At 48.8% G+C, this 25,053-nt stretch overlaps 1 protein-coding gene across 2 annotated transcripts in view; it reads right to left on the minus strand.

Moving 5' to 3' along the window:
- Nucleotides 1-5,623: 5,623 nt before the first annotated feature.
- Nucleotides 5,624-25,053, minus strand: part of LOC122380653 (homeobox protein PKNOX2-like) — a 60,722-nt gene continuing 41,292 nt past the window's right edge. For both annotated transcript variants that reach the window (XM_043364002.1, XM_043364001.1), the window contains 4 exons: nucleotides 22,375-22,546; nucleotides 21,527-21,751; nucleotides 7,163-7,347; nucleotides 5,624-6,264 (listed from right to left, as the gene is read on the minus strand). In XM_043364002.1, coding sequence (XP_043219937.1) covers nucleotides 7,324-7,347; nucleotides 21,527-21,751; nucleotides 22,375-22,546 — 421 coding nt within the window. In that variant the 3' untranslated portion in view covers nucleotides 5,624-6,264; nucleotides 7,163-7,323. The remainder of the gene's footprint in view (nucleotides 6,265-7,162; nucleotides 7,348-21,526; nucleotides 21,752-22,374; nucleotides 22,547-25,053) is intronic.

Genomic DNA, 25,053 nt, shown 5'->3' on the forward strand with positions numbered 1-25,053 from the left:
GTTGCGTACCTATGTTATATTTAATCAGTAAGATGGGAGGTAGGGAAGACCGGGGTTAGTTGGGCCAGTTTTTACTTGAAGCGTCATAACTTCGGTATAACTATACATATCATTATTTGTTGGCTATTAACTGAGATATTATTTCTTTATCTTTTAAAGAAGACATAAAATAAGAAAGATGGTAGTATCTTCTTGGTATAATATCTCATCAAAGCGACCATCCTCCAATGTCCCAACTTACCCCGCGGCGGGGTGAGTTGGGGCGGGCCAGAGGCTGGGGCAAGTTGGTGCACTAGGAAAAACAGTTCATCTAAACACATTTGTATTCATGTTTCACAAGAACAATCATCGCTAATCCATGCGGGCATGTTTATCAACATTTAACGACAAAACTCAAACGTTTGCAGTACTCCTGCGGCAAAAAAAAAAACGCACACACGCAAAATGTGTATGACCAGCCTCAGATGGTTTTACAAAATACATCACCAACCTCACTCATTCGCTCTCCGAGTAACAGTTTTGACAGATGAAGACTCTGCTGCCCCCTGTGCATAGCACATGTGCCCAATCTTCACACTGAATGCATTTCTCCCTCGACTTGCTGTTCACAAACTTCCCCAACTTGCCCCACATCAACCTGGCCCAACTAACCCCGAAGCGCCATTTTTATTTTTGAACCACGTGACCAATTCACAATGATTTGGCGAAGAACGGTGGAGAGTGTACTCATAGCCAAAATGTCCGCAGGTTTCTTAGGCGTAGCGACTTTGCAATGTTTCCGCTATCAATGACAATAGAAGAGAATATTTTCAACGCAAGAAAATCACTTTTGGTACCTGAAAACACATTTTTAGCGATTATTAACAGCACTTACCTCAGGAAGCGCCGACACCACGTTGACAAACAGACGGCGTTACTATGCATGCGCAAAATAAGTTTGAACGCCAACTGCCGAGAACTGTATTGGAAATATTCCTTCCGTCCCAACTTAGGTAACCCTGGCACCAACTAGCCCCGGTCTCCCCTACCTTTGCGGGAAACACTTATATCTAGCACATACTGTAAAAAAATATTTATTAACTTGCGTGTTATCCTGACCAACGTCATTAACCCCGGCCCCAAGGCGCGTTAACCCTCGCCCGGCGAGGGAGGTTGTTGGAACCCCCTAAGATTTTTCACAGATAAGTTTAAAACGGAGGCGCATAGCGCCACCAAATTTAAATACTCTCTGGCCGGAAACTTTTTGGCACCTATCCTGAAAATTTCAGGTTTCAGTCTTTTCAGGTCAGGTCACCAGGTCACAAAAACCGGTACAAGGTCAGGGGAAAATTGGACTAGTTCAGCGGCAACTGGATGCCAGAGTTTTTCGTTGATAGCGTGAGTGCTATGGCAAGTAGCGCTACCAAATTTCAGATATGACTTGGGAAATTTATTTGTTACTTGACCTGGGAGTTTTAGGTTCCAGTGACCCGAGGTCAGGTCACAAGGTTACAAAAACCGTAACCGGTACATTGTCAAAATAGCTCTAAAAATGCACTTTTTTGTTCATGAAAACTGGAGTTCTTCATTGATTTGATTCAAACTTGCAGGGTATGCTTAGCCCACCGAGTGTCATCAAATGCACTCCAGTTTTTTTTTTTAATTCGGTTGACCTGAGGTCATCTAGAGGTCATCACAAATTTTAACCCTCGCCCTGGCAGGGCATTTTTCATAACACGGCCTGGCAGGGAGGGTCGATGCGACCCCTCCCCCTCGCGATTGGCTCCTATGGCACTTAGAAACACCAAATTTGGTAGGTAGGTGAACCCCCTAGAGTTCTCACCCCTGTGCAAATTTGGTTGCTCTAGGTCAATATTTAGGGGGGTTTTGGGGGGTATAAATGTAAAAATTTCGCTAAAAACAGGTCAAAAGTTTTTCGCATATAACTTTTGATCTAATTAATCCTCGCCGGCCGAGGGGGGGGCGGGTGCCAGCCCCCCCCCCCATAGGGTTTTTTCGCGATAGCTCCGAACACGCTGGCGATAGAGAGCTGAAACTTGGCATACCTGACCTTTGATCCAAGCCGGATCTTTTGACACCGACCGCGTTTTTGGGTCAGGTCAGGTCACTGACCTATGACGTCATAAGTGAACCTCTGCACGGTCTTCAGATGTCGCAACTTCGCAACGCCCTCCACTAACACGACTCAACATTGCCCACCTCCTTCTCAACTGCCCACACTACGACCAATACCGTCAACCCATCATTCACTACACAGACATACACAACCTCAGCCTGGACCTCCCAACTCTCCTGGGTGATGATCATCCAGATCTAATTGAACTTCTCTTTACCTTCCTCAGTGATTCGAATCTCATTAATAGCATATGATCGCAACCCTGCATACAGTATATGGATGTTCTTATGATCTTCCATCGTTGTCTCCATCCGCTTCGTTTTGCTTCCATTCGCTTCCATTCGCTTTCGTTCTCCTTTGTCTACACACGGGTCGCCTTTTCCAAATGTATATATATATATATATATATATATATATATATATATATATATATATATATATATATATGTAAGCCGCCAAAGTTGAACCCCTAAGACGGGCGGGACATGGCTGGCGGCACCCGGTTAAGACCGGCTGCCATAACCCGCAGAGGAGTCGCCGGACTGACCGGTTTTTATTTGGTCAGTCCGAGCACACCTCTTGCGTGCAAATCCACATACAATGCCACTCCTAGCGATATAACGTAACGTAATCAAAAGAAAGGGCTTTTTACTGTGTACTTTGGCTGAACGCACAGGTTTTTGCCCTCTTGGATAGGCACCAGGTTTTTTCTAGTTAGGACTTTTCCTGGTAAAGTTCACCCCACAACAACACACACCAAACAACAGCACACAAATCAGCAGCAAGTCTCAGCAGCAAGTTCTATGTAAGTAACCAAATTTATTGGTCTCGCCTATCAGGCACCTTTCGGCCTTCCCTTTGCTTTGTAACCCACCGGACGCCACATGAGCCGGTTTAACGTAGTCTTTTGCCTTTGTCTTAGTTCTTGGGCCGGAATTAAATAGCCGGCATTAACGTAACGTAAACGGAAGACCTGGCCAATTGCCAGCTAGTAACTTTCCCCCTCCCCCGGCTATAGCCACTTGGCTTGCCGGGAGGACAAAAAAAAAAAAATGCCAGAGGAGATGTCACAGGGAAATGAAACTTGCAGGATCTAGTATCCATTATGAGTCCCACAACTTTTATATCTCGGATTTTTCCTAAAGGTCATATGAGGTCAGGTCATTTTCGTGACCTCACCATTATAAGTCAATGGGGAAAAATGAAAACTGCTATTCTGGCGCCGGGAACGATCTCCAACTATCTCAAGCACACCGAATCATGATTTGATGCACTCCTAGCAAGGTTAGATGCGTCATTTTTGCAATGTTGACCTTTCGTGACGTCATTTATGACGTCATCAAGGTCATATTAGTTTTTCGTCAATAACTCTTGATCAAATTGAGCTAGCGAGTCGGGAAAGCCACCAATGGACTCAGGAAGGCCTGCCGAATCGAATGATATGCGACATGACCTCTTTCGACCAACTTCGTGACCTGGGGGTGCTGACCTGACCTTGACCTGAGGTCAACACCCCAAGGTGACCTGACCCGGACAAAAAGTATATCATTCGACGCGCCTGAGCGAGGCGAACACGATGCTGCCAAAATCGGCGCTCTGCGGCCGTTTTTTGCGAAGTTATTCACCAAAAACTGAACCGTACCTTGGGGCACTTGACCTGACCTCAGAGGTCACCGGTTGACCTAGGATCTTAAAATCGGGTACCAATCTCTGCGTCTCGTACCGGCGCACACGCTCGTTTTTTCCGCGACGCGCTAGCTCCACCAGGGGCGAAACGGCGAGAGGGGGTCGTACCCGCCCCCCCCCCCTCGGCCGGCGCGTATGTAGAAAACCAATAGGTCCGGCGAGGGTTAAGATAGAGCGAAAATAAAGGGACCAGTGAACTCAGCACGTCAAGGCGCGTCGAATGCTATACTTTTTAGCTTGCTTAAGTGTACTTAGTTTTTCTTAATTTTAAAGTAAACTTAAATTAATTAATAAAGTTCAAGTTAACTAAATTGCATCATATCGAATATCATTCGATTCGGCTTATCACCAGGAACACAATGACACCATTTTTTAAGCTCTAGCGTCATTATGTGCCAAGTTATTGGCAAAAACGTCATTTGACCTCAGTTGACCTCATTTGACCTGACCCATGGATAAGTACACCAAACAAAGAAGCACCAAGTGACCTGCTGTTAAGTACTGTGGTTTCAAAGCACAAAAGTGATAGAACGAAGCGGATATCTCCAGTATTTTCCGAATTTAGTATTTTCCCATAGGCGTAACATTACGACGTAATGACCTCTAACTGACCTCAGGTCAGTGACCTCGAAAAACCCGAACTATATGTTATACAAATCGGTGAACTTAGCACATCCTGAAAGTTTGAAGGAAATCAGTCCAAAACTGTGAGTTGGACAGGTGCAAAAAGAAAATTGAAATTTGACCATGACCTTGTACCGGTTTTTCTGACCTGGTGACCTGACCCAAGGTTACCCGGACCTGAAATTTTCAGGTCATATGTAAAAAGCTTGCCACATAGGCTGTGCCAAACTTGGCGGCGCTGCATGCCGCCGTCTTTACGCTATCTTCGAAAAACCTTAGGGGGGTCGCATCGACCCTCCCCCCTGCCAGGGCGAGGGTTAAGGAAATTTGCCCGAAGGTGTAAAGATGACTGATGAGAGATTTGTACTCTTTATTAACGTTTTTGTATTGTACTACCTTGATTTACATCGAGTTGGTGTTTGCAAGCTGCAGGAATGCTTGGGTCGGGTCAACTGAGGTCAACTAAGGTCAAACTACGTTTTTGCTAATAACTTGGCACACAATGAGGCTAGAGCTTCAAAAATGGTGTCATTGTGTTCCTTGTGATCAGGCCATTTGAATGATATGCAATATGAAGCATTTTGATTGACGTAAACTCAATTAATTAATTTAAGTTCACTTAATTTTTAAAAAGATTCAAAAGTTCACTTAAATTGGTAACAAAGTATATCAATCGATGCCTACAGAGGTGCTTAGTTCACAGGTGCTTTTATGTTTGCTTTATCTTCACTAGATATTAAGTTAATAGCGAAACCCTTTTGACATGTTTTAACGAAGTTTTTGCACTTATACCCTCCAAACCACCCTAAATATTGGCTTAGAGTCACCAAATTTTAACGAGGGTGAGATCTCTTATAGGCCCACCTATCCTGTAAATTTGGCGTTTCTTAGTGCCATAGGAGCCAATCGCCGAGGGGGTTGTACCAACCCCCCTCGCCGTCCGTATTATGAAAAAGGCCCTCGCCTGGCGAGGGTTAAATTGACATTAACACATCATGGGTTAGTGAGATGTTAACTTAACACGCCTTGGGTTATTGAGATTTGCCAGGATAACAAGGAAGTTAGTATGTAAATATGTAGTTGATGCAGCTTGTATTGCATTGAGCCTGGGACATTTGGTAAAGAAATAAGAGAATGAGAATGTTTATAGATTGCAAAATATTTTCAGACTCCCCTGAAATGACGTCTACGAAGAAAACACCGAGCACAGCATCCGAAGGCCTTCGTTATTTCTAATTGATATATTACCCAATACATACAGTAGCTAGCCTTTCCAAAACCCTCTCGTCGAGAGCTCGCAAATACGGTTAGCCTCAACCACTCATAGTACGGTGCAGAGTGCGGCGTCCCATGTACTGCCGAGCACTGAGCAGGCTACCGACATGACGGCAACGCTAGGCAAAATTGAGCACCAGGGTCTGTTCGACGAGCGCATGTTATTATGGATGGACACATTATCACCCGCTGGCTGCCGACTGCTCAGCGCTGATGCAGCTGATCGCGGGCGGCCCGCGGCCCGATGCCGTGAGCGGAGACCCGGCGCGGCGGGTTCCGGTCGGCACTATCACAGATGGCCGTGCCGGCCCGGTCACGGCGTCCCCAGCGCCCTCTCCGCAGCGTCCCCAGCGCCCTCTCCGCAGCGGCCCGCCCTGCCGCAGCCCGTCTCCGTCCGGCGTCCTCAGCAGTCCGCCCTGCCGCAGCCCGTCTCCGTCCGGCGTCCAGCGTCCTCACTCTCAGCGCACCACCAAACCGGCGAGCTCCTCCGAGCTGCTGCACATCTTCCCACCACACTTGTGCGGACGACCAAACACTTCCGGAGTCAAATAGGTACCGCTCTTCTGAAAGTATATGAATATGTCCGTCAATATCTAAAAGCTGAACAATTATATAATCCGTGACTGTCATGACTCATGAGTCGTATCATACATGCACAGTGCACACACAGCGGCAGGGCGGATATGACATTGACGGTTTTCACGACAGCCATTTGGTGCAGATTAGGCGCAGAGTTTGGTACAGATTTGGTCAACTTGGGTTCAGTGTGTTTCTTAAAAGTTATCAGTTTGGGCTGCACAGATGCTTATAAACCTCATATTTCAAATTATCAGACAAATTATTTTCAGCCTTCTTAGTGCTTGTGCAAGGAGCATTTGTAGTTTAAAATACTTTGTGAATGACATTATTTTCGATTAAAACACTGAAATAAATTCATGACACCAAGATATTTATTGTAAAAGAGGTTTGGTGCAAATTTGGTCAAATTAGGTGCATTCGCCTGACAGCCCGTCGTGAAAACGGCTATTGTGAACAGAGTGGGGCGTACACCTTTTTCACAAAGGTTGTGCGATGGAGCGTCTGACTGACCGGCGAACGCCCAATAACCGGTGGAACGGACCCCTGACTGGTGGAGCAGCCCCTGACCACTCCAGGGGAGGCGCCCACCTACTGTAGTCTACCTCCACTGAGCGGTGGAACGGCCCCCTGACTGGTGGAGCGGCCCCTGACCAGGGGAGGCGCCCACTTACTGTAGTCTACCTCCACTGACCGGTGGGAGCGGACCACGACCGGTGGGAGCGCGGCACCCCCGGGAAAGGCGGCCGGCACCAACTGTGTGTCCACCACCGTCCTCCACTGAGCGGGGGAGTGTGTCTGGCATGTCAGCTCCCTTACCTGGTCCGGTCGGCCCCCTCACCTGGCCCGGTCAGCCCCCTCACCTGGCCCGGTCAGCTCCCTCACCTGGGCCGGCGCTGAGCCCCTGCAGGGACATCGGCGGCAGGCGCTGAGCCCGAGTAGAGCGGCGGCCCGGCGCTGCGCCCGAGTAGAGCGGCGGCCCGGCGCTGCGCCCCTGCAGGGACATCGGCGGCAGGAGCTGCGCCCGAGTAGAGCGGCGCCCACCGCTAAAACCTCTCTCCGAGCTCACACTGCAACAGAGGAGCGAGACGAGACACTCAGACACAGGGCAGCTAAAACCACTGAAACCAGGACAGGACAGCTGAAACCACTGAAGCCAGGACAGGAGACACCAGACAGCTCAAAGCCACTGAAACGGACAGGGGACACCAGACACCGGGCAGCTAAACACTTATGACCGCTATCAGCTATGATCTTGTCAATCTGGAAAGTATTGCGACGGCAAAGTTTTCAAGATCAGTGATCCACAACGTTATATAATAACTTATTTTGCCGGGGAAGATGAGTATAATCTCCTCCAAACAAAGATATTTATTAAGATAGTTAGGTATGTAGTACGAACGAGCACATACTCGTACGTGTACCTGCTCCACCTCCAGGGATATGAAAAAAGTGCTAAGTTGGTAAAATCAATGTGCACTACAGAGTCGAGTTGGATGCCCAGTTGGGTGCCTCTTGTTTAGTAATGCGAAAGTGGCGAAAGAAATTGTACCTTAAAAATTGTAATTGAAATAGTACCTTATATATCTGAGCCAGCGTTTGAACAGTTAAGCCTGCTTGGTTGATGGGTGAGATCAAGCAATGGCAAGCTCGGACATGGATTCATACCTCTAAGAGTGCCCCCATTCAGAAATCCCAATCCCCGAACGCCGAGACCGAGGCAAGAAAGCACTGACATCCATAGACATCCATAGCACGAAGAAATTGAGCACACCCGTCCGTCGTTTCCATCTTCAGGATGTTCAAATCCTTTTCCTCCACGCCGCAACCCTCGATCCGGGCTGGACAGGCACCTTTATCTCATGCGGGCTGCTCCCTTGGAGCGGCTCCGCTGCTCCCCAGGGAGCACACCGACCGCCGGGTGCAGAGAGTACTTGGGGGGGGGGGGCTGTTCGTAAAGCACTTCATGGGCAGGATAAATCCGTTATCCAGGACCGGATAGGATTGGATCCCAAATTTGGAGAAAAAAAAACAGAACGGATCTGGGCGGGCCGGATTCGGGAATTGGGGGTTGAACACGGATCAGAAAGGAAAAAATTATACTCACCTAGTCAACTCACCTAGTAGGTTTCCCGCCTCAGCCATATGAATTGGACAGGGAGATGGATGGAAGTGAAAGGGAAACGCATTTCGGATAGAGACGCGCCGGCTCAATACATAAATATACCTATGTCATTTGTTTCAAGTTGTTTGTGAGCCGGAGGTGTGCGTCTGCAATACAGATGTGCTGTCGTATGTGTTCAAAAGTTGGACGAGACAAGTAGCGCCAAACGCGCAGTGCCAAAACGCGCAGCGCCAAACGCGCAGCGCCAAAACGCGCAATCAAGACAAGCCAAAAAGCAACGACGAAAATGTGTGTAGCGTGATGGGACATAACGGTGGTTATTGTGGGGAAATTAGGAATGTGGAGGATTAGTGTCGGGAACCGTGGTGCATCTTACCTCCACTTCTCTTGGCGAAGTGGAGGCGCCTCCCACGGCAGACAGGGGCTAGGTTGGCATATGTGTGCGGAGGTGTGCGTCTGCAATACAGATGTGCTGTCGTATTCACAGTGTTCAAAAGTTGGACGAGACAAGTAGCGCCAAACGCGCAGCGCCAAAATGCGCAATCAAGACAAGCCAAAAACCAACGACGAAAATGTGTGTAGCGTGATGGGACATAACGGTGGTTATTGTGGGGAAATTAGGAATGTGGAGGATTAGTGTCGGGAACCGTGGTGCATCTTACCTCCACTTCTCTTGGCGAAGTGGAGGCGCCTCCCACGGCAGACAGGGGCTAGGTTGGCATATGCAAAGGATGCAGAAGGTTGAGATATTTGACTAAGGAATGAACTCGAATAACCTATCTCCTAACGCTGCAGCCAACGATGTCTTGAATTGCTCAATGGTTTCGGAACAGACTGTAGAGGCGGGCAGGGAGTTCCAATCGCGGACAATTCTTGCACTGAAAAAGCGGGCTCTTGCATCAATCTGCCACCTCCTGCACTGGACCTTGAACATGTGACCTCGTGTTCTAGAAGGGGGATCAATTATCCACAAGTCGGCAGGATTGATGGTACATTTGCCATGGAAAATCTTCCAGCATTTAATCAGGTCAGCCCTGAGCAGTCTCCCTTTGACAGAGTACAAATTAAGCTCGCGCAATCGAGTTCCGTAGTTGGCATTCTCGAGTCCAAGCACCTGGCGCGTCCAAAGTCTTTGGACGCTCTCAAGTCTCTTCAAGTCCTGGTGGTACTCTGTGTTCCATACCGGTGACGCACACTCCAGTATTGGGCGAATGTGCGACTTAAAAACTTCTGTCATGAAGTCACCCGAACGGCAAACCGTAGACTTTAGGAGGTTCTGGGCGAGGCCGCCGGCTTTCCTGGTTATATTACGAGCATGCTCATGGAACTTGAGACTGTCGTCCACGGTAACACCAAGATCAGTCTGCGAATGGAGTGTCACAATCTTTTTACCATCAAGTGTGTGCGTAGGCGGGGACATATCGTGAAAACGGCGTTGGAACCTGAGACAAAAGCATTTTTGAGGTTAATAGTTAGACCCCATGACCTGGCTGTGTCGTGCAGTGTGTTGATGTTTCGCTGAAGCGCGTTTTGGTCTGTTTGATACGAGCTACCTTTACCGAGTTGCATATAGATTTTCAGGTCGTCAGCGAATAGCTTACACTTACACGAGAGATATGTGGCGATGTGATTGATGTAAATAAGAAATAAAATTGGCCCCAGGACTGATCCTTGAGGGACTCCACTTAGGACTTCCCTTGGTTGGCTGGAAACATCTTTTACTGATACAGTCATGGAGCGGCCTACGAGAAATTGGTGTATCCAGCCTAGTACTTGGCCTTCTACACCGATACACTTTATTTTATCAAGCAAGATCGAATGACAGACCACATCGAAGGCCTTGGAAAAGTCCAATAAAATGAGCCTTCGTCTTCGTCACCGCTGAGCCTTCGTCTAACCAGGAAGATACGTCGTTGTATGTCAGGAGGAGCTGGTCATCTGTCGATCTCCCGGGTCGAAAACCAAATTGCTCATTGGTTAGAATGTTGTTATCAGTGAGGAAAACGTAAAGGGCGCGGGAGATGAGTTTTTCTAAGCACTTACAAGGAACAGAGGTAAGGCTAATTGGCCTGTAATTCAGCGCATCATATCTCAAGCCCTTCTTAAAGATGGGGATGACTACGGATTTCTTCCATTGTGCTGGCAGAAGTCCCTCGTTCATGGACCGGCAGAAGATGACATGAAACGGGTAAACGAGATGAGTTGCACACGACTTCAGTAGCATGGGGTGGAGGTGATCTGGACCCATCGCAGAGTTACCATCCAGGTTGAGCAGTACCTGTTCCACATCTCGGGTGGTCAGGTCCAAGTGGCCAAGAGCTGCTCCGGATACCTGGTGTTCGGCAGGGTTGTTTGGAACCTCTCCGACATACACACCAGCAAACGAAGATGAAAAACACTCTGCCATTTCCGCTGGATCATCTGTCAGGCCACCAGATGGAAGTCTCAGGGGACCCACTGACGAGCGAAACTTCTTCTTGTTGCGGATATACGCGTGGAAAAGCTTTGGATTTTCTTTCATCTTTGTAAGTAGCGACCTTTCGTACGCGACCTGTGAACGCAGTGCAGAGGTGCGGTACTCCTGGTTAACTTCGAGAAAGTTGGTGAGCGATGTCCGGCAAATCGCAGACCTACGTCCGTGAGTGTGTCTATCTCGCTTGTACCTGTCCCATGCCTGACTGCGTCTACGCTTAAGAGAGTTTGGGACACTTGTCTTCCAAGGCAGTCGGTTCTGCTCCCTACTCTTGTCAGCGGTGGGGACACACTCTTGGATGAGCGGGAGTATGATCTCTAAGAGTCTGTTGAAGGATTGCTCGGCATTGAGACATTCAAACTCTGACTCCCAGTCAACATCCCTGAGTTCAGAACAGATCGTATCGTAACTGCCCTTGTGCCATACATAGTGAGGCTCGCCATGGGACTGATTCTGAACATCCAAGTCAAATACATATTCACAAAGAGTGCTGCAGTGATCACATCCTGGGGGAGGAGGGAGCACCATCACATTACCGACTCTGTCCGGTTCAGATGTTAGAATGAGATCTAAGATGTTGCCAGAGCGAGGAAACGTTGGCTCGGACACCCATTGGGCAAGACCGAGTGTGTCGAACATTGACAAAAAGACGGCATCAGTAAAAGAAACGTTGGCTGTCACCTGACCGCCATCTGAGGACCAGTCAAGTGAGGGAAGATTAAAATCTCCCAATAAAATTGCTTCCTGATTAGCACAGTTATCTAGCAGAAACTCTGTCAAAGCTTCGTTCATCTCACTGGTGTTGGATGGGGGTCTACATACCACATATATGAATACATTGCAAGCAGCCAAACGAAAAGAGATAACATTTGGGTGTGAGAGGTTGAGAGTGTCATATGTAATGTTTGTTGATATGTAGGCACAAACTCCATGTTTGCAAAGGCTACCGCTATCATTTCGAACAAGATTGTAACCAGGCGTCTGCACTGTTGAGTCTGCGATGGAGGGTGTGAGATGAGTTTCTGTGATCAGAAGAATGTCTGGCTTGTGGGGAATCACAATAATATCTTTAATCAGTTCCACCTTCGGGCAAATACCATTCACATTACATTGGCATAGATTCAAACGGTGAGTTCGTGAAGGTGCTGGTTGAGAATATTTGTTAGTTTCCCTGGTCCTCTTGAGGACCAGCATCGCCAGCTGTGATGTGTTGTTTAGGGTGTGTGTCAATCAGAGGGGGTGGGGCGTTTGAACCTCCAGAAGTCACAGAATCTGGGTTCCCGGCCGGCCTCTGGACTGGGACTGCTCGGGTCCGGGTGGTGGCGGTACTGGTGGCATTGCTCTATTGTCACTGCGGTCATTGACCCTGCTGTGGAAGATCCTTGCCTTTTCCTGTCTCTGCTGGAAGGTCAGGTCCCGGCGGATATAGACACCTCCAAAACGATCAGAGTCTTTAAGCTTCTTGGAACTATCCAGCAATATAGTATTCAATATTCATGTTAAAAATCAACTAATCTGGTTAAGCAGCAGCAGAGGTATTTAATTGTTTATTGATTGACATGTGATTTATAAGCATGCCTTTGTGAACCAGAATAGTCTGTGAGATATATCCCTCGCCCGCACATGCCATTTTTCCATCCTAGAACGCACACGGGGGAGGGGTTGCCATCCCCCCGCGCCATTTCGTTCCTGTTGAAGATAGACCTTCGCGGTAACGACCAAAAAGATTCTTTGGGAAGAGACAAATCCAATGATACCCAGTTTTACTTTCTCAGGTCAGTCATTGACCTTCCAGGTCAGGTCAAACTAAAAAATGTTGCTGTTTTGGGTCACCGTTGGATACCTATCAAGTGCGCTGCTCATCATACACCGATGACGATGCCGAATTGTGGTGCCAAGGCAGCTAGAACCTCTTTGTCACACTATCCTACCAGGTTTTTGCTGCTGAGGTCATTTCAGGTCAAGTTAGGTCAAGGTCCATGATATGTGTTTGTATGTCTGTGTGTGTCTGTGCGTATACCTACTGATGCCGCACCGATTGTTTATGTGTCCATATTACATGAGATCATGAAATGAGAAGCTTTTATCAAAAATGCAGTCAAAGAAACTTCATGAAAAGTAAATTTAGCCTGCCTAAAACGCAATTTTTTAGATGACCTAGGTTGACCTTGACCCTGACCTTGACATCTGTACAGCCCTCTGCAGACTGCGTGGTAGGTATTCTTTTTTCGACAAAATCGAGAATAACGCGAATACTATGCTATCGGCCACTCGGAAATCGTAACGTAACAGCAAGAAACGCGAGACTCCGCAGCTTAGATTGGCATCATCATCGTATGCATTTTCCATCCAGTTTGGCAACAAAACCCAAAAGTTTAATGGTTTATATTTGCCCCTAAAACGAACTTTTACATTTTGTTGCCACACAAAGCGTATACTTTGTTTAGTGATAGGCCCAATCGAAGGAGTGGAGCATGACGCATCTATTTGCAGTGAGTTTCGACCGACTGATAACATGGCTTTTGAATTATTATCAGTTTTGTCGGAAAAAGAATGCCTACCACGCAGTCTGCCGAGGGCTGTACAGCCCTCTGCAAACTGCGTGGTAGGTATTCTTTTTTCGATAAAAATGAGAATAACACGAATACTATGCTATCGGTCATTCGGAAATCGTAACAGCAAGACGCGCTAGACCCCGCCCCTTAGATTGGCATCATCACCGTATCCATTCTTCATCTAGTTCGGCAATTAAACCCAAAAGTTTATATTTGCCCCCAAAACAAACTTTTGCATTTTGTCGCCACACAAGGCGTAAACTTTGTTTATTGATAAACCTAATCGAAGGAGTGGAGCATGGCGCATCTATTTGCAGTGAGTTCCGACCGACTGATAGCATAACCTTTGAGTTATTATCGGTTTTGTCGAAAAAAGAATACCTACCACGCAGTCTGCAGAGGGCTGTACATCGTCGAACAACATGTTCCATGGTAGGTGGGAGGTAAGACTGGCAAAAAAGGCTGAAATCAAGGCGTCAAAAGCTCACAAGACCTATAGCCAGCGCAAGATATTGGATATTTGTCATTTGGGTCATGACATGACCTGAAGAACAAGATCATATCTCCGAAACCACAAACCACAGAAGCTTGAAATTTTCAGTGGACATCAAAAAAGAATAGAGGAGCAGCCATACGAAAAAATCAGGCTTCTAGCTCTTAGTGCAGAGCAGAAAAAACTACCTGGGGTGGGTGGCAACCACCCCCCCCCCCCCCATGTGCTGGCGAGGGATATGGCTGTTTGTCTGGTCCCTTACAGTGAATTTGTGATAGACCCACAACCAGTTTTTGGTGAAATGGATTATTATGGATATTTTTTGGATGTTTTGCTGAAATATGGGCCATGGGTGGGCCGGATTCTGAAATTCAAAGAAAGGCGGATAATGGGCGGACCTGGATATGACTTGCTGGATATAGGCCGGGCTAGATCCTGAAAAGCCTATCTGTGAAGTGCTCTAGCTGTCGGCCTGTCCATTCGGATGGGTTCAGCCCCGGTGACTCTAGGGTGCCTGCCCAGACCAATGTCTCCCCCTAATTCCTATAATCCTTCCGGCTCTGAAATGGTCTTGTCGGACCGAAGGGCCTAACCCAACCAAACAAAACGAAGCAAAACGAAACAAAACAAAACAAAACAAAACAAAACAAAACAAAACAAAACAAAACAAAACAAAACAATCAATAAACAAAACGAAATAAAGCAAAAAACAAGGTGAGTACCTACATACCAACATACTCGTAAATAAGGGCACGCTACCCACGCACCACATCCACACCAAGATGAAACACGCTCCAGTTATCGTAAAGCAAATTAGTATCTCTCTGTCATAAACGTTATAAGCCATACCGACGACTCATGCTTATGAACAGCTCTTAAATGGTAGTAAGCATCTGTTAGGTTGTGTATTAGCATGTCAGACAAAATAGCTCAATGTTTTACTGCGCGGATTGTTTCTAGAAGTACGATTGCTGATGTACCTTGCGATCAACATGAGACAGTTATGCAATAAACAGTAAACAATTTGGATGCAATTTACTGAATGCATGAGTTGGCTTTGAACGGACGTCCATCGTCTCTGTGCTTTGACTCGGCGGTATGCCAATTGGCCTGTGAACAGGCCGTGAAAACTGCACTGGCCTGGGCCGCCCGGCCCACACTGGCGTGCATGACCGCTGGCATCCATCACCCGGCATGCAGGCCATTAGCCATGTTTGCTTTCTATAGGTGCGCCGAGGGCGGCTGCAGTCGGTCCAATTTGGCGCTGCCGGCTCCGTTACCTGCTGCACTCTGCACCGTGCACATGAGCCAGAGTAGCCACACGCCGGACTGCCGGCCGGGCGCGGCGAGGACGCAGCTCCGAGACGCGTGTGGCACACGTCTTCTCTTTTTTATATTTGGACCCGTTTTAGTCAGTATGTAGGCATAACACTTCCCTTCATCATTTGACACGCTAGTAGCCATGGGCCGAACACTTAGGCTGTGGAAACGCAGGGTCATTTGAAAAAAATGCTTGCCCTCGGATAAACTGTTGGAAAGTCATTGCTATAGTGCATGTGTATTGCGTATTTTATATAGTCTACTGATTAAAATCTTTCGTCAATGTCCAAAACATTGCTATATGAAAACCACAAACATATCACTCCACAAAATAACCGAAGGCTTGTTGTCAATAGTTAAAGCACGATTCGTTAGAATTGTGTTTTTCTATTAAAAAACAAATCTGAGTTCCCTGACAATTTGGCAAAAGCTGCCTGAGATATATTCACTCGGCGGTATACGCCTACGTCCTACAGGTGTCGTTACATGGGTGTCGCCTGTCGGTATACTGATCTCAGGCAGCTTTTGCCAAATTGTCAGGGAACTCAGATTTGTTTTTCAATAAAAAAACACAATTCTAAAGAATAGTTTTTTAACTATTGACAACAAACCTTCGGTTATGCATGGGTATTGCTTTGTATTGGATTGGAAGGGTCCGAGTCTTACCTATCAATGAAATCAGCATTTGCGGTGCATGGTAAAAATGCCCCTGGTACCATGAGATTAAACAAAGCAGCCCTACCAATTAGCTTCAGAAATGGACGTCCATGGAATAAACGAAGGGATATCTAACATACTTACATACAACCTTAAGTTCGAATTGTGACTAATGCTCGTTTTAATAGATATGCACAAGGGGCTGCACATTGCACGTATAGATTCATGCACGAATTGTGAGCCCGCTTAGAAACAGCCACTACACACGTGCAAATTGCCTAATTGGGGTGGCTGAATTTTCGGGTGACCGTTGAAGGCACTGCCTGGCAGAGCGATTTGTCGTCAGCCACTGTCCGCTAGCGGCGGACCGCCCATTGCTCGTCGGCATCGTGGGACCGCAGTGCACTTCTGGAGCGAAATTATACCCACACATCGCCTCCTGCAGACCGCAGGGGCCGGCGGTAATTACATAGCGCTGGTGCCGCAATTCGAATTAAATTCGATTCTCCAACAAACCTTATTTTAATAATGCAAAACACATGTGCATGTGAAGCATAACTTCGGGGAAATGAATTTGGTCGACTTCATTCGTGCGTGCCGGTCTAAAGGGTTTGTACTCCCCAAAGATTAGTTGCCATCAACCCTAGTGAATAATAGTAAATTTTGCCGAGCATGGTCCAGTTCCAGAACAAGTTTTTGCCATTTGGTTCAATGTGGTTACCTTTAATCAGTCTTTTGGGAACACGATTTGCGTACGATAGCAGATAGCATCGTAAGAAAAAGATAGCAGAAGTCAAGAAGATATAAGAAGAGATAGAACACAAAATTATTAACAAGATAGCATCTTACTTTTCAGCATTTGTCAGGGAATGTCCAGAGCCAGTAGGTACTGGTTCATTTCATACATGTAGTTGATAGGTATCGCCATTTTGACAATTTAACTATGCATTTGGCAGAGTGCTCATTCAAGCCGATTATATTTGGATGGATATGGTCAGCTGAAGATGAGTTAAACTTCATTTAGGCTACAACGAGCCGAAAACGTCTGCTATTTCGTGCGCAACGGAATGTGCAAGTTTTAATGAAAGTGCGAAGTCCAATTACCAACAATCTATGTATGTACAATATTGTATAGTCGACTACAGAATGATGTTCCACTTTTCAAAGGCAATCATTTGCCTGGAGTGGTAGGCTGTGCCGCATCACACGGGCTGAGTTCACAAATCATAGCTTTGTCCCAATGCTCACAATCGATACGATTAATTGCGTGATAAACGGCACAACCTAGCGCTCCGGTCAACTGATAGCTTCTGAGGAGTGGAACATCACTCTGTAGTCGACTGTACATACAGCGCTCTGTGTGAGAAGCACTTCCGAAAGAATTCCGAATTGGTGGAAAAGTGGTTGGAAAGGATAAAAACAATGGAGAAATATCGGGAATCTATCGGCGCTACTCAACGGGGGGCTCCGTGTATGGCCGGCAGAATTCGGAGGGCGGCCGCCAAGTTTGGTCGTTCAAAGTGCAGCGCGGCTCCGGCCCGGTCCGGTCCGGCCCCAATACCGTCCCCCGGCCCGAACGGGTCTGGGACGGTCGTCGTCTCCGCATTCAATTCTGGGAGCGCGCCGCCGCGGCGACTGGAGTCTGATGTTGTGGCCGTGGCCGCTGTCTCACTTCGTCCGACCATTGGTGACCGACTCTCTCCTGCGAGTTCCACTTCTCGTCAAAGATAATCATTTGTTTGGCAGTAAGTACTTACTAGGACCAAGGTTATTAACACCCCCTCTAACTTGGCTCCTGAGCCAGGTAGCGACACACACGCGATGAGCGGCATCCGAAAGAGCGTCAGATCATCAAGGAAGCACTCGGTCATTTTTCGGGTCACTTCAAAGGTTGAATCTGAAACAATGCTGACTGCTGACATTGGCAAAATTTTACCTGTAATGACATTCGTACACTCGCCTTTCGAACTGGCCTGAGAAATGACCGAGTGCTTCCTTCATGATCTTCGACGCTCTTTCAGATGCCGCTCACCGCGAGTCGCTACCTGGCTCAGGGGCCAAGTTACAGGGGATGTTCAAACACCCCTGGCCGGGCACCGGCCCGGCGCGGGTTAAACCAATAGAAACGTTGAACGCAACCCTTGGGACCATCTTGGGACCATCACAGAACTTCGCTCAAACAACCCGCGGCTGAACATTGGAATTAAAGCTTAATTATTGCCATCGAACCGTCTATTTCGTAGCATAACTAGTTTCATTGCAACATACCTAGGTAGTTTGCATTCTAATAACTAGTGAAATTGCAAACTACCTGGCCGGTCAGGTAGTTTGCAACGTACCTAGTTGGGTTGCCAACTAGCGGATTTCGCGCACTAAACTGTAACACATAAACTGTATCTCCCTATTTGCGATCCAGTGTGCACCGTCTCGAGGGGTGCATCAGCACGTGGCGACTGCCGGCCGCGCGAGCTGTCACGACACGCGGCCCTCGGGCGCCGGGCATTTTGGCGGCGATAAATCGCAAACACATCATAGCTGTCACAAGGGGCGGCCGGCGGCCGGCCGGGCCGGGCCGGGCTGGGGCCGGGCCGGGGGCCGCGGCGCCATTCCGCGGTGATTAGCCTGCATTGATGAGCTCAAATTGCCACTCTGTGTAATTTTACGGCCCGTAACTGCCTTTGCAGAGGCGATTAGCTGCGCGCGCGCACAGCCTGGGAGTGCTGGGTCGGGCCGCGGACGGCCACACCGCTAAACGGTGTCGCCGGCGAGCGGGGCCGGCCGGACGTTCTCGGTCGCCACTGTGCAGCGGGGCGGGGTCGCTAACACGGCACCGCAGCAGCGTGTGCACTGTGCAGTGTGCACCTATGCACCGAGCTGGTACTGACGGTGTGACAGGGACACACCGCCCCGGCCCAGGTCCTTACATATCAGCGGCAGGCACGGTGAACCCGCCGGCGCGGCGGTAACGCTCCAAAGTCCAAAGCCAATGTGACGGAAGGCTTTGGACGCTGACGCGTCATGTAGGTAGCGAATGCGGTCTTTTCTTGGCACGTTTCTATGAATATACCGTAATTATTGCTTATTCTAAATAACCGAAGGTTTGTTGTCAATAGTCAAAACACTATGTATATATTGAGACGGGTGTAGCTGTGTACCGACAAGTAGTTTTTATCGAAGGTAATCATTTGTAGTAATGCGCATTCTAAGCATGTTGTATATTTCAACAGAGTGTGAGACTGCTGAGCTAGTTTTGTTCTTGTGTGTTTGTATTGTTTTAATTTCCGAGAGGGTGTCGATAAAGTCATTTAGACGAAACGCGTCCACCCGAATGTGCTGTGTAACCCGTCTCAATATATACATTTGTCTATTGTTACTCAAAACACTATTCTTTAGAATTGTGTTTTTCTATTGAAAAACAAATCTGAGTTCCCTGACAATTTGGCAAAAGCTGCCTGAGATCAGTACAACTTGATGCTCGAGAAAACGGCTGTTCCAAAAATTCTGATTTTTTCAGGATTTCTAGTGGGCCAGGTGATCTACGTTCTGGTATGGGTCTCCCCTCCTGGTGCACGTGCCACGTGACTTTGAAAATTCCCGTGTTAAGCCAATGGGCAAAATGAAAAATGCGTTCCACGGCAGATTGCTCGAAAACGATCCAAACGACCCCCCATTTTCTTCCATGCGGATCAACCACCATTCGGTGCACAACCACCATGGGTATGTCGCAAAGTGGCCGGAAAAGTCCAGAACCACGTGCCACGTGCTGTTGAAAATGCCTCTGCACACCGGAAATTTGGACTTTTGGTCATTTCGGCGCACCCATGATGCATACCTACTATGGCGTGGGTGACCAAACAATCGGTGTCATCCGGTCGGCAACTGTTTAAGGTGTCGTCCAGTGGGTCAAAGTGGTAGTTTCAAACTTTTGGGATCCACCATTCTGGGGATTCTTTTTGACAATATACTTACGTTTCTTGGCGCAATGTTCATTCCACCCAGCCGGTCGTCAATGCGTTAGGTGACCCAAATGACGATTGACCTAAAGGAAGTTGGGGGCGAGGAACACGCACGTGCCATCCGTTTTTAAATCGGGCGCTTTCATCTAGGAGATTTTTGCAGATATCTTTTTGATTTGTGAAAATGACCAACTTAGCGGTATGCCAGTCGTTGATAAATTATTATCTTGCTGCGGCCGGGCGCTTATTTGCGGTGTTTGCGTTTGGCGGCTGGCGGGCCACTTTTAGTCGTTTTCGGTTATCAGTTAGCGTCGGTGCGGTGCGGGCGGTTTTATTTTTTATTAGGCGTTTCGGCGTTTTTTTTTGTGGTTTGCGGTGGGCGGGCGATTTTTTTCTTCGCCGTTTGCGTTGGCGTTTCGGGCGTGCGTTTTGCACGTTTTGCGGTGTTTACGTTTTGCGGCGGGCGGGCGTTTTTTTTTTGCGGTGTTTGTCTTTGGCGGTGGGCGGGCGGGCGGGCGATGCGGGCGGTTTTCTTTTTTTTGCGTCGTTTGCGGTGTTAAATTTGTTTGCGGTTGGCGGCCGCTTTTTCGTTTTTTTTTGCGGTGTTAGCTTTTGGCGGCGGGCGGGCGATTTTTAGGCGTTTTCGGTTGGCGGTTAGCGGGCGTGCGATGCGGGCGGTTTTATTGTTTTGCGGCGTTTTTGCGTTTTTTTTATTTGCGGTTTGCTGCGGGCGGGCGCTTGTTTATTTTTTGCGACCTTTGCGTTGGCGTTTCGGGCGTGCGTTTTGCGCGTTTTTCGGTGTTTGCGTTTTGCGGCGGGCGGGCGTTTTTCACAATTCAAAGTCCAAACCTTCGGGCCACAGCGCTCCTCGAAAAGCGCTGCCCTCGTATGCATGAACGTCACCTTCTTAAAATCATTGGGAGGGTTTATTTTAACATTTTAGTATCTGCTTATGGATTATGATAAAATACCGAAACTATTTGTAGGATTCAGGCCCCATACCAGGGTTATTAACAGCATCAAATAAATATGTAAATATTACAAATACGTAATTAGAATGCATTCAAATCTAAGCTATCGCCCTTGCAGCGTGCATTTGACCGTTCCTGACCTCAGAGTGGCTCCGTCGCACCACTGATTGCGTTCGTGTTACAAGAACATTAGCCCGTGGCAATTACGATGCGTTCTCATGATTGCATCCAATCCACCTCTTATGTGGCAATGGACCTCGCAAACGGGTTTTGAGCCATCATGCATCCCATTAGCTCGTACCCAAAGTGAGCCAAAATTCAGCGCATTGACCCACTCTCACATTTCCCGAGTTCGACGAAGTTAAATTAAGCACATCTACGCAGAGCCTAATCCATGGAAGCTGCAAACCGGGCTGTTGAAAGTTTGTTCAGCGCCCGCCGAACCATAAACCAACCGAATGTGCGTATCGGTGGCGCAGATTAATGCGCCCGGTCAGATCTGCACCACTGGCACATGGCGGGTGCAGCATCTGCTGTATAGCCCAGGACAAGCTCCGGCGCCCGGTCAATGTCGCACACGCTCTGTGCCTGACTCAGCCTTCGAGTCCACCACTGAATTGGTGCGATTTTTGCCAGTCATCACCAGCCCTCACACATGGACTACGACGACCACTGAATTGGCGTTGGTGCACCACTGACCTGGTGCTGGTGCACCATCTGCTGGACGGCGCCGCTGATGCTGTGGTGCGTTGCCGAGCCGGGCGAGCTGGCCGGCGACTCGTCGTAGTCCGGCCGCAGCAGATTCTCGCTGTGCAGCTTGCCCTTCAGACAGGTGATGTAGCGGCTGCAGAAGTCGCGGCACAGGTCCTGCACCTTCTCCAGCTCGAGCAGGTGGACGCGCAGCACCTGGATGGCCTTCACCATCTGACGAACAGAGAGAACGGGCCGCGGTCAGCCGGCGCGGCGGCGCGCGGGGCGGCGGCCGGCCGCCCGCTCACCGCAGGCCGAGTCAGAGGCACGGGCAGGTGCCGCGGCGCTGCCGTCCATCTGTACACGACTCAGCAGCTCCGGCTGGCCGACCCAGCCGCCCGGAGCCTTCTCTGTGCCCACACACCAGCCATCGCGCCGGCCTTCTCTGTACCCACACACCAGCCTCCCACCAGCCTCCCACCAGCCTTCTCAGTACTCACCCACCCGCCGTCCCACTACCCCTCCCACTAGCCGTCCCACTACCCCTCCCACTAGCCGTCCCACCACCCCTCCCACCCGCCGTACCACCACCCCTCCCACTAGCCGTCCAACCACCCCTCCCACTAGCCGTCCCACCAGCCTTCTCTGTACCCACCCACCACCCACCGCGCCGGCCTTCTCAGTACCCTCCCACCAGCCTCCCACCCGCCGTACCACCACCCCTCCCACTAGCCGTCCAACCACCCGTCCCACCAGCCTCCCATCACCCGTCCCACCAGCCTCCCACCACCCGTCCCACCAGCCTCCAACCACCCCACCCCCCCCCCCCACCCGCCCGTCGGCCTGGACGTACGCACCAGCTGGTTGACCTCGGGTCGGGCGGCGGCCAGCAGCTTGTGGTCGCCGTGCTGGTGCCGCACGAAGGCGCGGACGTCGGCGGCCACGGAGTCGGAGACGCCGCCGTCGGCCGAGCGCATAGCCACCTCACACTTCTCCAGGAGCAGCGCGAGTAGCGGGAACAGTGGGTGCCTGCCGGACGGCCGGCGACGGCAGAGCACAACTCGTCACAGAGGGTGGCATCTGGTGTGTACGGGACGGGGAGCACAACTCGTCAGAGAGGGTGGCATCTGGTGTGTAAGGGACGGAGAGCACAACTCGTCAGAGAGGGTGGCATCTGGTGTGTACGGGACGGAGAGCACAACTCGTCAGAGAGGGTGGCATCTGGTGTACGGAACGGAGAGCACAACTCGTCAGAGAGGGTGGCATCTGGTGTGTAAGGGACGGAGAGCACAACTCGTCAGAGAGGGTGGCATCTGGTGTGTACGGGACGGAGAGCACAACTCGTCAGAGAGGGTGGCATCTGGTGTACGGAACGGAGAGCACAACTCGTCAGAGAGGGTGGCATCTGGTGTACGGAACGGAGAGCACAACTCGTCAGAGAGGGTGGCATCTGGTGTGTACGGGACGGAGAGCACAACTCGTCAGAGAGGGTGGCATCTGGTGTACGGGACGGAGAGCACAACTCGTCACAGAGGGTGGCATCTGATGTACGGGACGGAGAGCACAACTCGTCAGAGAGGGTGGCATCTGGTGAGTACGGGACGGAGAGCACAACTCGTCAGAGAGGGTGGCATCTGGTGTACGGGACGGGGAGCACAACTCGTCAGAGAGGGTGGCATCTGGTGTACGGGACGGGGAGCACAACTCGTCAGAGAGGGTGGCATCTGGTGTGTACGGGACGGAGAGCACAACTCGTCAGAGAGGGTGGCATCTGGTCTGTACGGGACGGAGAGCACAACTCGTCAGAGAGGGTGGCATCTGGTGTGTACGGGACGGAGAGCACAACTCGTCAGAGAGGGTGGCATCTGGTGTACGGGACGGAGAGCACAACTTGTCAGAGAGGGTGGCATCTGGTGTGTAAGGGTACCTATTCAGCGGCCTCGGGCGACTGTCTTACTGCATTAAAGGGACCGTCTCACCTTCAAAAAAAAATATTGAATTGGCATAAGATTGGTGTTGCATGGTTCAGAGTCAGCAAAAATGAATATCTACCAATTTTCGTGGAGAAATATTAGCCAGTTTTTGACATATAAGGCAATTACTTTTGTTTATTTTTCGGAGCCTTCGCTGTTCCTACGACGTCATTTGGAAGCAATAGTTTGGTAAGTCTTAAAAGTGCGGCAGATGTTGCGCACAAACAGCATATACCACCACTGCTTCACAAAGATGTTAGTATAAGCTTTCAAAATCGCTAAATCTGCGCTGTCGTCACAAATTCAGAGGAGGCATTCAAATGCATTAGCCCAGGTCTGAATCCAAAGCGCTGCAACTTTGAAATTAGATATATCGGAATTAAAACCTTTCTCGATGATGTGATTGCCTTAACCGGCAATTGCAGGCCAGGTTCCCCAAGTAGGCAGTTTCAACTCAAAACTGTTAAGGTGGGATGTTCCATCCCTAGTGAAAAAATCCTTAAGGACAATCCTATGTATTTCTTCAGGACGATCCTTAACAAAATCCTTGTACGAAATTGATACACAATCCTTAAGGATTTTGTTAGAAATTCCTTAGGGATTCTGCGGAAAATCCGTAAGGATTTTTAGCTAAATCCTTAAGGATCTCTAGCAATGTCTTTAAGGACATTGGTAATAATCTTTAAGGGCTTTGTGGTTTTTCCTTAAAGATTGGTAGCAAAATCTTTAAAGATGTTGGCGATAATCCTCAAGGATTTTGAGGCTATTCCTTAATGAATAATATATAAATCCGTAAAGATCAAATCCTAGCAAGCAAACACATTTGTACGGTCTCTGGTGCTATATTTTTTACTTGAAACAAGCACATTTAGCCATTTCATTGCCAGGAATGGTGCTGCCGCCAACCACAGGCAACCGGGTACTATACATATATGGAGCTCTAGGCATTCGCAGGTTGCAGCTGAGGCTCCGAGAAATATTAGCCGAGGACTTCCGAAAAACATATTTACAGGAAGATAAGTCTACACTTTTTCGAGTCAGCCACGCTTCAGATATTATCACGTCACACGTCCTCGGCCGCCGCTCCTCCGCCATCCACATTTTACACATCTTGAGCGGTTGAGTCGCCCGTCGCCTGTCGAGTCTCGCATCCTGCGTTCCTGTAACAAGGCGGATATTCCTATGTAATAACAGTAATAGTTCACACTGTAATATTGAGTAATATTGATCATTAATACCTAGTACCTACTCAAAGGCTCACGAACTCTACTCTTAGGCTTAGACTGCAGTCCCAGCCAAAGAATATTGGTGAGCCTTTGAGTAAATTCAGTTCAGTCATTTCCAGCTTAGATGCCTGTGTATGTTCATTTAGCATCACATATGCACCTATACGTCCTACTACCCTGAATATATTCTATTATATTTACCTGGGCCTCGTTCCAAGGCGTGACGCTTAAAGACGCTACCGGTAGTACTTTCATTTGCCGCAGCCAAATGAATGACGACGACGATCGCCATTAATTGAAGTGAGCGTTTCAACGCCGGTTTTTGTATCTATCAATT

This window comes from Amphibalanus amphitrite, unplaced genomic scaffold (genome assembly GCF_019059575.1).
Source record: "Amphibalanus amphitrite isolate SeventyFive unplaced genomic scaffold, NRLGWU_Aamphi_draft 000103F_arrow, whole genome shotgun sequence".
NCBI classification, from domain to species: Eukaryota; Metazoa; Arthropoda; class Thecostraca; order Balanomorpha; family Balanidae; genus Amphibalanus; species Amphibalanus amphitrite.